We start from the raw sequence: 12278 nt of genomic DNA on the forward strand, positions 1-12278 counted from the left end.
CTGGGACAATCACTGGATTCTCGGGCAGTAGCTTCGCCCACGGGGACACGCAGAGCGTCAGAGATTCACAGCCACGGTCCTCGTACTTACTATCTACACAAATCAGGACACACTCGGGCAGGGAGTTCACCAGCCATCCTCTGGGTGGAGGTATTGCCAGGTTGTGCGGCAGCGGCCGGCCGGCAAGCTAGCAGTGGCGCTAAGTTCAAAGCTGCCAGAGCTCTCGCCGCGAGCCGAGTCCGGCCACGGCTCGGGGGCGCACCCTCCCGCCGCGCTCAGCCGCGCCCAGCGTCAGCAAGCGCTCTGAGCGGCCACTCCCGGGCCGCGCCGCCCTCGCGCCTCAGTGCCAGCCCGCAGCCCCAGCCCGCCGCTCTCCCACGGGCGCAGCCCCTCTGCCCGCGTCCCTCATGGCCAAGCCTCTGCTGCTGGTCGTCTGCGGCGCTCTGGTTGTGGCCGGGGTCCAGTGGGGGCCCAGCGTGCCCCCCGCCGGGACGAGCGAGCCCCCGGACGCGCCGACGGTGGCGCCCACGGAGGACGAGACGCTGCAGAACGAGGCGGACAACCAGGAGAACGTGCTGTCGCAGGTAGGCGGCGGACCCTGGCCACCCCCGGCCCTGGGCGCGGGCGGGAGCCGAACGTGGCCCTCGCTGGAGCCTCGGCGGCCGCTGCGCCCCGGTGCCGTCCCGGAGGCGTTTCTTCAGCGAAGGGACGGGGTCCCCCTCCCGGCGTCATGGGGTCTTTCAAGGTTACCGAATCAGGAGAAAGGAGAGGAGGAAGGCAAGACTCCACAGGGCTCCCTGAAAAGGGGTTAAAAAAAAAATCATCAAACCTCTAGTTCCAGGGTTGTGAAAGCGTGGCCATCTCTGGCCTGTGTGGCTGTTCGTGGGAACTGGAACGTGACAACAGGCGGGCGTGTGGGACAGGAGGCAGATGGCTCTCCCCGGGGTGGCACTTGACGGCCCAGCGTGAATCGCATACCAGGGAGGAGCGGGGTGAAGACAGAACAGCAGCAGGTGTGATGCCTGCCAGGTGGCCCCGCACAGACGGAAGGGACAAGACCCCGCGTATTCGGGAGGCAGGGTGGAAATGCAGATCCGCTCACCTCTGGCGGATGGTCGGTGGGGGGGTGAGTGACAGCTTTTAGTGAAGGGATTTGTAAAGTGTCCCTTTACAAAGTACTCTGCTTGACTCAACCTCAGACACTCTCATTCCCGTTCTGTTAGCAAAGGACCCGTGGAACAGTAAGACTTGGAACAGTAGGAGTGATCCGGGTGGGTAGAGCTAGGTCTTTCTGACCCCCCAGGTGCCTGCAAGGGACCACTCTCTGGAGAGTTCCGTGCATGCGCTCCACAGCCCGCCTGATGATGTGTGGTGGGTGTTGCCATCATCCTAAGGATGAGGGCTGGCTGAGGGAGGGGGGCCTGTCCTGCTCTCTGCATCTCGCTAAGTCTTTGGACTGGGTCTTGTCTCCTTCCCGGAGGAAGAACGACTGTGACGTGTATCAAACACTAGTCTCCTCACCCTTTTCCTTTGGAAGTTACACTGATAGATGCCCCATAGCCCGATAACCTCGTGCTCTCTCCTAAATTGAAAGGACATAAAAATCCTTCACAATGGGGTTCTGGAGGACCATGCACGAAAGTGTTCCCGAAACCCGAGTCTCGGAAAGGAAGGAATCCACCCAGGGTCCCAGAGCGGGCTTTGCAGGAATCTAGGCAGAGTTTCAGCAAGCAGACAACCACGATTTACTGTCTGTCAGCCCGTAAAGACCAGCCGCTTCAGCCACCCTGCGCTGTAACTCCAGCATCCACTGATCCATTCTGTATTTGACAACAGCTCTAAAACAAATATTAGTGTTAGAAGAAACCCAACCTTTGCAAGAAAAACATTACAAGCCTTCCTCCCCCCGACGGCATCCCAGGAACATTCCCACTCCAACAAGGGCTGTGCCTGCCTGCCAGGGTAATTAGTCAAAGGAAGGCAACCCTTCTCCATGCCTAGAAGGGGAGAGCTCCATGGCGCTGGGGCTGCAGGGTCTGTGGCAGAGGAGCTGGGGAGGAGCCTTTCCCCCAGCAAGTGCCCAGGACGGTGGCTCCAGAAAGCCTGTGCTTTCCTGCGGGGGCGAGGCTGGCAGGGGCAAGCGCTCAGAAGGAAATGTTTAGCATTGTAGGAGCGCAAGGGCTGCCAGCTCGCTCTCCTGGCTTTGGCCTAGGGTTTGGGTTCAGAAGCTGTTCTAGGAGCCAAAGGAATCCTTAGGCTGAGTAAACCTTACTGAGTTCCGGGCCTGTCTCCTTTCTCCCAGTTTCCTTTTTCCAAATCGAAACCATCCTTTGCGGACGGCTGGGTGGCTCAGTTCGTTAAGCATCTGCCTTTGGCTCAGGTCAAGATCCCAGAGTCTTGGGATCAAGTCCCACAATGGGCTTCTTGCTCAGTGGGGAGCCTGCTTCTCCCTCTGCCTGCTGCTCCCCCTGCTTGTGCTCTGTCTCTCTTTGTCTCTGACAAATAAATAAAATCTTTGAAAAAAGAGAAAAAAGAAACCATTCTTCGAAGGTCAGTTCAAGTACCACCTCCTCCAAGAAGTCTTCTCTGGCGCTTGGCTGGAGCCACTCTGGCCAGTTTGAGCCCCGCTGCACTACATCACATCGGGGTACTTGGCACTCACTGCTTGGCGTGGCTGTGATCTGCGTGCCTGCTGCACCGTGAGCTCCTGCAAGTGGGCTCTCTGCCCCGTCTGCTTCCTTCTCTGAGCCCTTAGCACTGCCCCAAGTAGGCACGCCGTGAGTGGTCCGTGAGTGGTCCGTGAGGGGATGAGGCTAGAAGCAAGCAGCCTTCACACTGGAATCTCAGCTTTGCCATCCTCCTTTCAGCCCCTGTCCTTTCCTTTTTAAATCTCAACCTGGGTTCTAGTGAAGGCAAGGGCTCATATGTTTTTCCCTTGAAATGATGAAAGCCTAAAGCCCCCTGAGAAATGCACTGCGTTCCAAGACAAATGAAGAGAGCCGAACTCCTAAGCGCCTTCAAGGAAATTTCAGAGTCAGCAAATTGTGTTCCGATGACCTCTTCTCCCCACTGTTCGGAGTTGTCTGAGGTCTCTGGCTAGAGCAGGACGTTTGGCACGGTGAAGGGAGAGCCTTCCTAGGAGCCAGGCCCATACTTGTGTTTGCACACCCAACCCCTTCTTTCTCTGTCTCTGTGTCTAGTTGCTGGGAGACTATGACAAGGTCAAGGCTGTGTCTGAGGGCTCGGACTGTCAGTGCAAGTGTGTGGTGAGACCCCTGGGCCGAGATGCCTGCCAGAGGGTCAATGAGGGGACCTCCAGGAAGGAGGATTTCTACACCGTGGAAACCATCACCTCAGGCTCGTCCTGCAAGTGTGCGTGTGTGGCGCCCCCGTCAGCCCTCAATCCTTGTGAGGGAGACTTCAGGCTCCAGAAGCTGCGGGCGGCGGACAGCCGGGACTTGAAGGTAGGACCTCGGGTGGGGCAATGCCACGAGTGGGAGGGTGCCTTAGGGACCCAGGGGTCCGGCAGAGTTTTGCAGGGATTTTAAGGGGACCTGGCTTAGCCTGTATAGGTCAGGCCCCGGCACCTAGCGGGCTGAGCACGTGTCCGAGGCTGATCATTTGGCAAACCGGTCATTTGCAATCCCGATGTCTGAGGGGGATGCTGAGAGCAAAGTGTGCCTGCCTCTCCCTCTGGAGCCAGGGAGGCTGGGTCTGTGAGCAGCTGTCAGACCCAGGGGCCAGAAGAACTTAGTGTTCTTCTCCTCGAGAATTATCGCCATGGTTTACTGTTGGCCCAGCACACACCCTACAGAGGCACGAGACACAGGAGCGAGCCTGGCAGTTTTCAGCGCAAGGGCTGGGGTGACCCAGGACAGCAGAGGCCTGGGGCCTGCTGTAGGTCAGTATGGAACTGTGATCCTGGTCCACAGGGTGGGGAAGCTCAGGCCTGCCTGAGGCCACTGCACGGGTTGGCCGAGGGCTTCGTCGGGTCTCGGCAGTGTGGGCTTGTGGCCTGGGCCTGGTCTTGCAGTCAGACTGATTCGGGTTCAGACCATGGCTCTGCCACTGCTTGTTGTGTGATCCTACTCGAGGCACCTAACTTGCCTGCACTCAGTCTCCTTGCATAGGAAGTGGGGGTAATAGCATCTACCTTGTGGGGTGGCTGAGATGGCGGCTAGGGAGCACTCGGCACAATGCCTGACAGTCGGGGTCAGCAGCCACTGGTCTCGCTCATGGATGACCACACAAAGGGCCGCTGCGGGGTCTGGCACCTGCCACACGCACCGTAACTGGTGGTCGTTGATTCCCTTCAAGCAGAATGGGGTTCCGCAGTACAATGCTTTAACATCCTGTCCCGGGATTCAGCCTGCCTCACAGAGCTGCAGTCCTACCACGGAACTACTTTCTGGACCGCCCCTTTAGGGGCTTGTCAGGCCTCTGGGAGGCTTCTGGAACAATCTTCTATCAGGAGTCAGAAAATCTTCGCAGTGCATACTAACCAGAAGCCATGCTGTGGCTCTCACCCACAATCGAGCTGCCTTCCTCTGGTGGGGAGTAAGGAGGTCTAAACACGAGTGTCTCATACATGGAATTCTTCACCCAATCGCAAGGCCGGGGATTAGTGTGTCCAGCAGACTCTTCTGGGGACTGGTCTTCGGCAGGGAGGCTCAATTCAGGCATCTCTGATCATCCGCTTTGCCTGCACTCGGTGTGACCTGGATGCCACCAGAGCCTCAGCCACCATCCTCCCAGGCTACGGGCACAAAGGCCGGTAGCTTTTGCCATCTCAGAGATGGGTCACTGGGCCTCTTTTACCCCAGGGTCAGTTTAGCTTTTAGTGCTAAGGAAAACCGTTGGTATGTTCTAGGCCTTCAGCAGAGAATGAAGGTGAGTGTTTCAGAAGCACGTCCTCAGGCATAGAAGGTCCTGAGCCACGCTGTGGAATATTTATAGATCACCTGCTGTGGGCCAGGTGCGGTGCTAGATATCTTGGGAAACAAAGAAGAGGCACTACTTTCAACTGACAGAATAAAAGGCATCTGAACAGTTTGGTGAAGATTTTGGTGAAGAACAGCTTTACTTGTTCTTACAGGATTCTTCCATTTCTCATGCGAGTATTCTAGTCGGCAGACTACCTCCCACCATTGTGCTGGCTTATGTGCCCACCGCCTACACAAGCACCAGTTTCCAAGCGCCACCTCCCTGTTGAGCCTCTGGCACGGGGGTCCGACAGGAAACGTCTCATCCTGGGTCTGTCTCAATCCAGCCCTTGACTAACCCCCTGCTCCTACTTCCTAGCTTTCCACCATCATAGACATGCTGGAAGGAGCTTTCTATGGCCTGGATCTCCTGAAGCTGCATTCCGTCACTACCAAACTGGTGGGGCGGATGGATAAACTGGAGGAGGTAAGGAAGATTCTGGGTTCCTGTATCCTTTTTTTTTTTTTTTCAGTTTTATTTATTTCAGAAAGAGAATGTGAGTGGGGGAGGAGCAGATGGAGAGGGAGAGAGAATTCTTAAGCCAACTCCACGCTGAGTGCAGAGCTAGACACAGGGCTTGATCCCAGGACCCTGAGATCATGACCCGAAGTCAAGAGTTGGATGCTTAACCAACTGAGTCACCCAGGCACCCCTCCGTGTCTTTCTCTTGATCAGGTCCAAAAGTGTAGCAAACTTCCCACAATATTTTTTCAGAAAGCACATATCCTGACTAGACTTAACCGGTCTTGTTCTTTGGAAAGACAAAATACACATAAAACACTCATCTGAAATCATGCCAAATTTTTGGTGACAGAGAATCAGTGAAATATAAATGTAAATACCTTCTTTTTTCACAGACAAGAACCATATAACCAACGTGTTTCTGTTTTTACCTTGACTTCCAGGGAACTCAGGGCTAAACGAAATATCAAAGTATAATAAGCATCTTACTTCCGGTTTGAAGGTGGTGGCATCTCCCTTCTGGGAATAGGGTTGTTAATTTCTTCCTGGTTTTGTTTTGTTTTGTGATTTTTTTTTTTTACATTTTCTTTTTCTTTTTTTTTTTTTTTGAAAGATTTTATTTTTTATTTATTCGACAGAGATAGAGACAGCCAGCGAGAGAGGGAACACAAGCAGGGGGAGTGGGAGAGGAAGAAGCAGGCTCATAGCAGAGGAGCCTGATGTGGGGCTCGATCCCATAATGCCGGGATCACGCCCTGAGCCGAAGGCAGACGCTTAACCGCTGTGCCACCCAAGCGCCCCTGTTTCGTGATTTTAACCGTTCTGCTGTCTGTCTCTGTATGTGGTGATCCACTTCAAATCCACTTTAGAGAAAGAAGACGTAAAAATTATTACTAATAAATAACATTCCCCACTGGAAAGCATTCAGGCTCCTCACCCCCTGGAAGGATGGACCGGTAGTGTAATTTTCCCAGACAGACATCACGCAGTTCTGACGGGGCTCCTGGGAGATGCACGGCTGGTACTGTGATTTTCAGGGGCCGGTGTGTGGGGTGGTGGTGCGAGATAGAAGTCGTTACACATGATAATAACGTTGACGCTGTTTTGTTGCTGTCAACCTTTAAAACAGAGATCAGTCTTTTGGTCACCAGGAAGGGAACGATGACCATCAGCCTTACTGATAGGGAGCTTACGGGTACGTGTCGTCGACTGGCACCCAGTTCTTGAACTGGTACTTGAAAGAGTGATTCCAAAAATTAGGGTTATTTAATTTTTAGGCTGTTACTGCAAATGGTGGGTTACTAGCACGATGATTACCTATACCAGTACCCCTCATGAAAATATTTGGGTCTCATGGAGGAGCCGGGCTTCCCTCATGGATGATTAGTGGCTGTAGGATGGGAGAAAGGAAAGGCTCTTTAGCCTGGTGGAAAGAGCACTCACTGGACTAGGAGTCAGGACAGAGTGACCCCCTCTCTGTTTGCTGCTGAGCAGCTGTACCTCAGTTTCCCCATCTGTAAAGTGGGAAATGTGCCCTGTCTGCTTTGTATGATTGCCGAGGGGATAAGAAATGAGCTAATGACTTCGCAAACGCTTTGAAACGCTTAAATAAAACAAGGTACTCGGTTTAGGACCAAGGAGTGAGTGGGCGCGGTGTCTCCCTGTTGCTTTGCCGGGGGAGCTGGTACCCAGATGATGAGACATTGCCGTTGCAGAGATTGGTATCAGCACCCTCCTTACGCTCCAGAAAATGTTCTCAGAAAGTGAACACCACTTCCTTGTCCACCCATCCTTAGGCCCGACTCCCCCAGCGCTGTGATGAGTGTTTTCTGAACATGGCCATCAGCTCTGGGGGGGTTGGTGGGTCCACAGTCGTTTCAGTTACCTGGTCTGGTGACTAGGGTCAGAGTCCTGGAACCTGAGCTTTCTAGACAGTTCGAGGTGGCCAACAGGACCACATCAGCCCACTCTTCCTGAGGGGGCTTCACAAGAGAATTAGGCTTAATCTCCACTCTCTCTTCCCCAACATTGATGGCTGGAGTGAGGAGATTGGGAATGGTCAACACCATCCTACTACCAACGGACTTCATCCAGGCTTGGGATTTATTCTCCCATTTAAAACTACTAATGATTCTTTCAGATAGGTTCAAAAAGGATTAAACCAGGATCCAAGTCGACCTTTGAAATTGGAAAGTTCTTCTTTTTCCCTTGGCCCCCAAAGACATCCACATGTGAGATGCCCCCTTTAAAAAAGGGTTTGCATTTTTATAGGAACAAAGCTGATAGCCGGACCTTGGCGGCCACTTGGTTTTCATTCCGTCTCAAGAACACAGACCTGGAAAGATAGCTCTGGGGCTGCAGCACAGTGCTCATGAGGCCAAGGTCAGGGCCTCAGCCCCTGAGAGCCCTGCTCAAGGGCGGTAGTCTGTTTCCAGCCTTGTCAATCAGCGAGCCCTTCCTGCTGGCAGAGGATAGGCGTGCATTTAGCGGGTGGATTTGCTGTGGTGCCACTGCCCCGGCAGGATGGGGTCCTCTGTGTAGGCACACGGTAGCTGGGTTTTTGCCAAAACCAATCTCGGTTATATCGATGAGAGTGATCTCTTTTTCAAAACCATGGTATGTTGAGTAGCAAAAACTGGCCCTTTATATTAATAATAACAATCCCCTGTACTTACATAGCAGTTACAGTTTTAAACCGCCCCATATACATTGAGCACTTTTGTTCCCGTGAGCTGGACAGGACGTGAGACCTGTGGTAGGTTCTAGGGAAGTGTAGGCAGGAGCTCAGGCCTTCTGGTTCCTGGGCCAAGGCTCTTTCTAATCAACCCTGTAAGTTGCTTTGAGTCACTACTGTCTGCCCTGGAAACATCAGTTTTTCCTAATCAGAGCTTCAAACAATAGCTCGCCCAAGGGAATTTCTAGGCAGAGCTGTGTCTGTATCCCGTAAGTCCTGTTAAGTAGGATTCAAGTGGAGTGAGAGGCTCCCCAAAGCAGGCTGTCCAAGGCCACAGGGTGCTGTGGTGTGGCTGATGTCACAGGTGGGTCCGGGCCCCGGGCCCGTTGAGCAGAGCACGGCTCCCGGTGTGACATTCAGCCTCTGTCTCCTGGCTCGGGCTGGCTGACTCGGTCTGCAGTCTGCAGTCACTGAAAAGGCACAAAGTTGGGTAAATGGAAAAAACAGTCCTCCTGTTGGGCTCTGCAGAAGGAATGGAAGTGAAATTCTGCTCTTGGTCTTTGAATATTCCAGAATCCCAAGGGGAGTGCTTTGGAGGTCAGACCAGACAAAGGGGTCAGATTGGAGGGGCATTTTGCCCAGAGTAGGATCAGTGCTTGGCAGTAGAAGAGGGCACACGTGTGAACACCCACCCCCAGTATGTATGTAGAAATGGAAACTCCATTTGCAGATGAAAGAGGAAGGAAGGAGAGAAATAGAATCTAAACTGTTAGAGTCTCACCTTTTGGTAAAAATCATCTCTGAGAGCTCTGCTGGGGTGAGTTTGGTTAAACTTTTGTTTTAATTTAGGGAAAGTAACACATGCGTAGAAAAGTACGTAAGCAACAAATGTACGGCTTAATTATTACAAAACAGATACCCACACACGCAGCTCAGGAAAGCTTAGCCCCCCAGCATGCCCTCACCTCACCCCTCCCAAAGGAATCATCATCTTTGCTAGTTTTTTTTTTTTTTAAATTCTCATTACCTAAGGATGCGTCCCTACATATAACAGTTTAGTCTGTTTTTGAACTCTAAGTATATAGAGTCCTACAGAATTGTGTGTGTGTACCTGTGTGTGTGTATTTGGGCTTCTTTCACTTGGTTTTATGTTTTGGCTTGTTTTTTTTTTTTTAAGATTTTTTTTTTTTAAGTGATCTCTCCACCCACTGTGGGGCTCAAACTGACAACACTGAGGTCAAGAGTTGCATGCTCCCCTGACTCAGCCAGCCGGGTGCCCCTCAATTTTGTTTTTCTTACTTTATTTATTTTTAAAGATTTAGTTATTTAAGAGAGAGAGAGTGAGAGAGCGAGAAAGAGAGAGCACAAGCAGGAGAAGGGGCAGAGGAAAAGCCGACTCTCTGTTGAGCAGGGAGCCCAACGTGGGGCTTGATCCCACAACCCTGAGATTATGACCTGAGCTGAAAGCAGATGCTTATCCCACTGAGCCACCCAGGTACCCTTCTTCAGTTTTGTTTTGAATAGTTACCTATGTTGTTTTGTATCCTGTGGTTCATTTATTTTTATCACTGTGCAGTATTCTATTGTGTGAATACAGCACAACTTATCCATCTGTTTTACTGAGGATGGATAGGGGGTGTGTTTTCAGTTTTGTGATTCACAGTAGCCCCAGGAGCTTTCCCTGTACATGCACATCCCTGTGTGTGTTCCCTGGCCCACACCTGCGGGCATTTCTCTGTGGTATGTAAGTGGGAATGGAGCTACCGGGACACGAGTCGTGCTTACCTTCACTCGTAGGGGAGGTTGCAGAGCTGTTTTCCCAAGTGCTAGTACAAATTTAAGTTCCCTCCAGCAGGATATAGAAGTGCCACACACATCCTCACCAACACTTGGAATTGTCAGACTTTCTAGTTTTTGTCAGCTTGGAGAGTATAGCAGAGTAGGGCCATGTCACCGTATTCCAGAAACCTAACCCCCAGAACATCTTTGCTGTTGGCCTAGTGAAGGCCTGAAACCCCACAGACGTTCCTCTGGAAGTGGTGCCAGTAGGAGTAACATCCAAAGTGGTCAGCAGGCCAAGAACTTTTTTCTTTCTTTCTTTTTTTTTTTTTTTTAAGATTTATTTATTTGACAGAGAATGAGTACAAACGGGGAGTGGCAGGGAGAGGGAGAAGTAGACTCCCTGCTGAGCATGGATCCCAACATGGGGCTCAATCCCAGGACGCTGGGATCATGACCTGAGCTGAAGGCAGATGCCCAGCCAACTGAGCCGCCCAGGCACCCCCAGGCCAAGAGCCTCGAATGGGGTTGACTCGGGCTGAACGTTGGGAGAGGCTGGGAAGGGGAAGGAGATACGGGAGGTTTGAGGGTGCGTTAGAGTTGGGGGTGGGTACACAGGATAGGTGCCAGCAGAGATGGGAATTAGAAGTCTACAAGGGAAATCTCCAGCTTCCAAAGGCAAGGGCAAACCCTGTTCATGGCATTGATTCCGCTAAGAAGACTTTCACCCTGAGCTCCGAGTGTGAACAGAGACCCAAAGACGTGTGGGCTGCCTGAGCCTAGGCATGGGGACCCAGGCGTGGGCTACAACACTGACACCAAGTACTGCTTCCAGGAGCGGATTTATTAGCAAAGTGGAGCAAAGGACAGAGGGACAGATCGCTAAAATAATCTCTTCTAGCATCAAGGTTTTAGTAGGATTAAGTCATTCCCATAAAAAGTGCAAATCGTTGGGAAGAAATGCCCCACCCCCACTTAGCTGCAGGACCTACCTGTCCATGTTCATAAGTACTTGGATGTGTGTATGAGTGTGTACACACGTGCCTTTGTCTATGTGTGTGTGCACAGGCCACGTCTTAACATAGGTTCCTGCCTGCAGGCTCCCCAAGGCAGCATTTCTGTTGCTGAAGCCCGGCCCCTTCTGGTGTGTGTGACTCTTCTCTTTTTCTCACCCTTACCTGCGCAAAACTTGTCCGTGAGCACGGATGGTTACCATGGAACCTTGTGTGTCATCTGAAGCCGCTTCTCCTGATAGCGTTGTATCCAAGTAAGATTTCAAGTCTGTGATATGTTTACCAGGCTCGGAACTGGCCTGCTCCCCAGAATGTGCTGGCATAGACATTGCTGAGGCTTCTCCTTCAAACCTAACGATTTGGTGGCCTTTGTATTTCTGGTCTGAAAGGCAAGATCAAAGGAGCATTCCTGACTCTGGGGGGATATATCTTTTCACCAACTAATAGGAAAATGTCATTTGCGTCTGCACAGGCCAGGCCTCGAGTTAGGGGGAGGAAGGGTCTCTTTCCAGGCCTCCCCTCTCTGCCCACCCTCCGTGCGCATTGAGACACCCCAAGCGTCTCTCCTTCCTGAACAAATCTGCTTTTGCGGTCAGTCATTTCATGTCTCTCCTACTCCAGCACAGCCTTGGAGAAAAGTCTCTTGCCCACCCTGTCTGACCGCAGTGTTGTCACCTTGGAAAGGGAAAGGCTTGGAGATAATATTTCTAAGATATATTTCAGCTTTAATGTTATTTAATTCAATTACATCTGAATATGAGTTCAAGTGAATGAATATCTTCCCTCTCCTGGGGCTATATATACTTCAAAACTAATTCGTCACTGTGGAATGAAAGGTTTTCCTTTTGGCTAAGCAGACTGAAGGTGTGAGAGGCAGCCGTCCATCTGCTGCCCTTGGAACAGCTTCTAGCTGTATGGAGGGGTGAGGTTACCCCCGATCCAAAAATTCACTATCAGAAGCCTGGGACTTCTTGTTCTTTACTTGTCTGACTGTCCTTCCAGGCTCTGAACTTCTTGAGGGCGACCTGAGCCTGAATCAGCTTTGTTTCAGCGTCTGGGCCCCACACCCAAGATGGACTAGATGCTCAAAGCTGTTTGGTTGGGGGAGTGATTGAAGGGGCAGCTGTTGGCCCTGCACCCAGGCCAGCCTGCCCAGCTCCGTCAGCTGTGGTCCAGGATTGTGCCGGGTCCTGCCTGTTGGGTCAGCTGGTGGCACCAGCTGTTTCTAGCTGCTCTCCCCCTCTGGCACTCTCACCAGGGTTGAGACAGCTGTCGGCTGGGGTGGCTGTCCCAGGCCACCTGGTCCTAGTTGTGTCCTGAAGGGCTCAGAGGGGGAAGGGCAGGCGAGCTGCTGGGAGCTTGGAGAC

General features: G+C 52.2%; 1 protein-coding gene across 3 annotated transcripts in view; it reads left to right on the forward strand.

Annotated features, from left to right (window-relative positions):
• Positions 1-253: 253 nt before the first annotated feature.
• OLFML2B (olfactomedin like 2B) overlaps positions 254-12278 on the forward strand; it is a 37026-nt gene continuing 25001 nt past the window's right edge. For all 3 annotated transcript variants that reach the window (XM_034667248.1, XM_034667249.1, XM_034667250.1), the window contains exons 1-3: positions 254-584; positions 3201-3464; positions 5302-5409. In XM_034667248.1, coding sequence (XP_034523139.1) covers positions 408-584; positions 3201-3464; positions 5302-5409 — 549 coding nt within the window. In that variant the 5' untranslated portion in view covers positions 254-407. The remainder of the gene's footprint in view (positions 585-3200; positions 3465-5301; positions 5410-12278) is intronic.

The sequence above is a fragment of the Ailuropoda melanoleuca genome, chromosome 8 (genome assembly GCF_002007445.2).
Source record: "Ailuropoda melanoleuca isolate Jingjing chromosome 8, ASM200744v2, whole genome shotgun sequence".
Taxonomy (NCBI): Eukaryota; Metazoa; Chordata; class Mammalia; order Carnivora; family Ursidae; genus Ailuropoda; species Ailuropoda melanoleuca.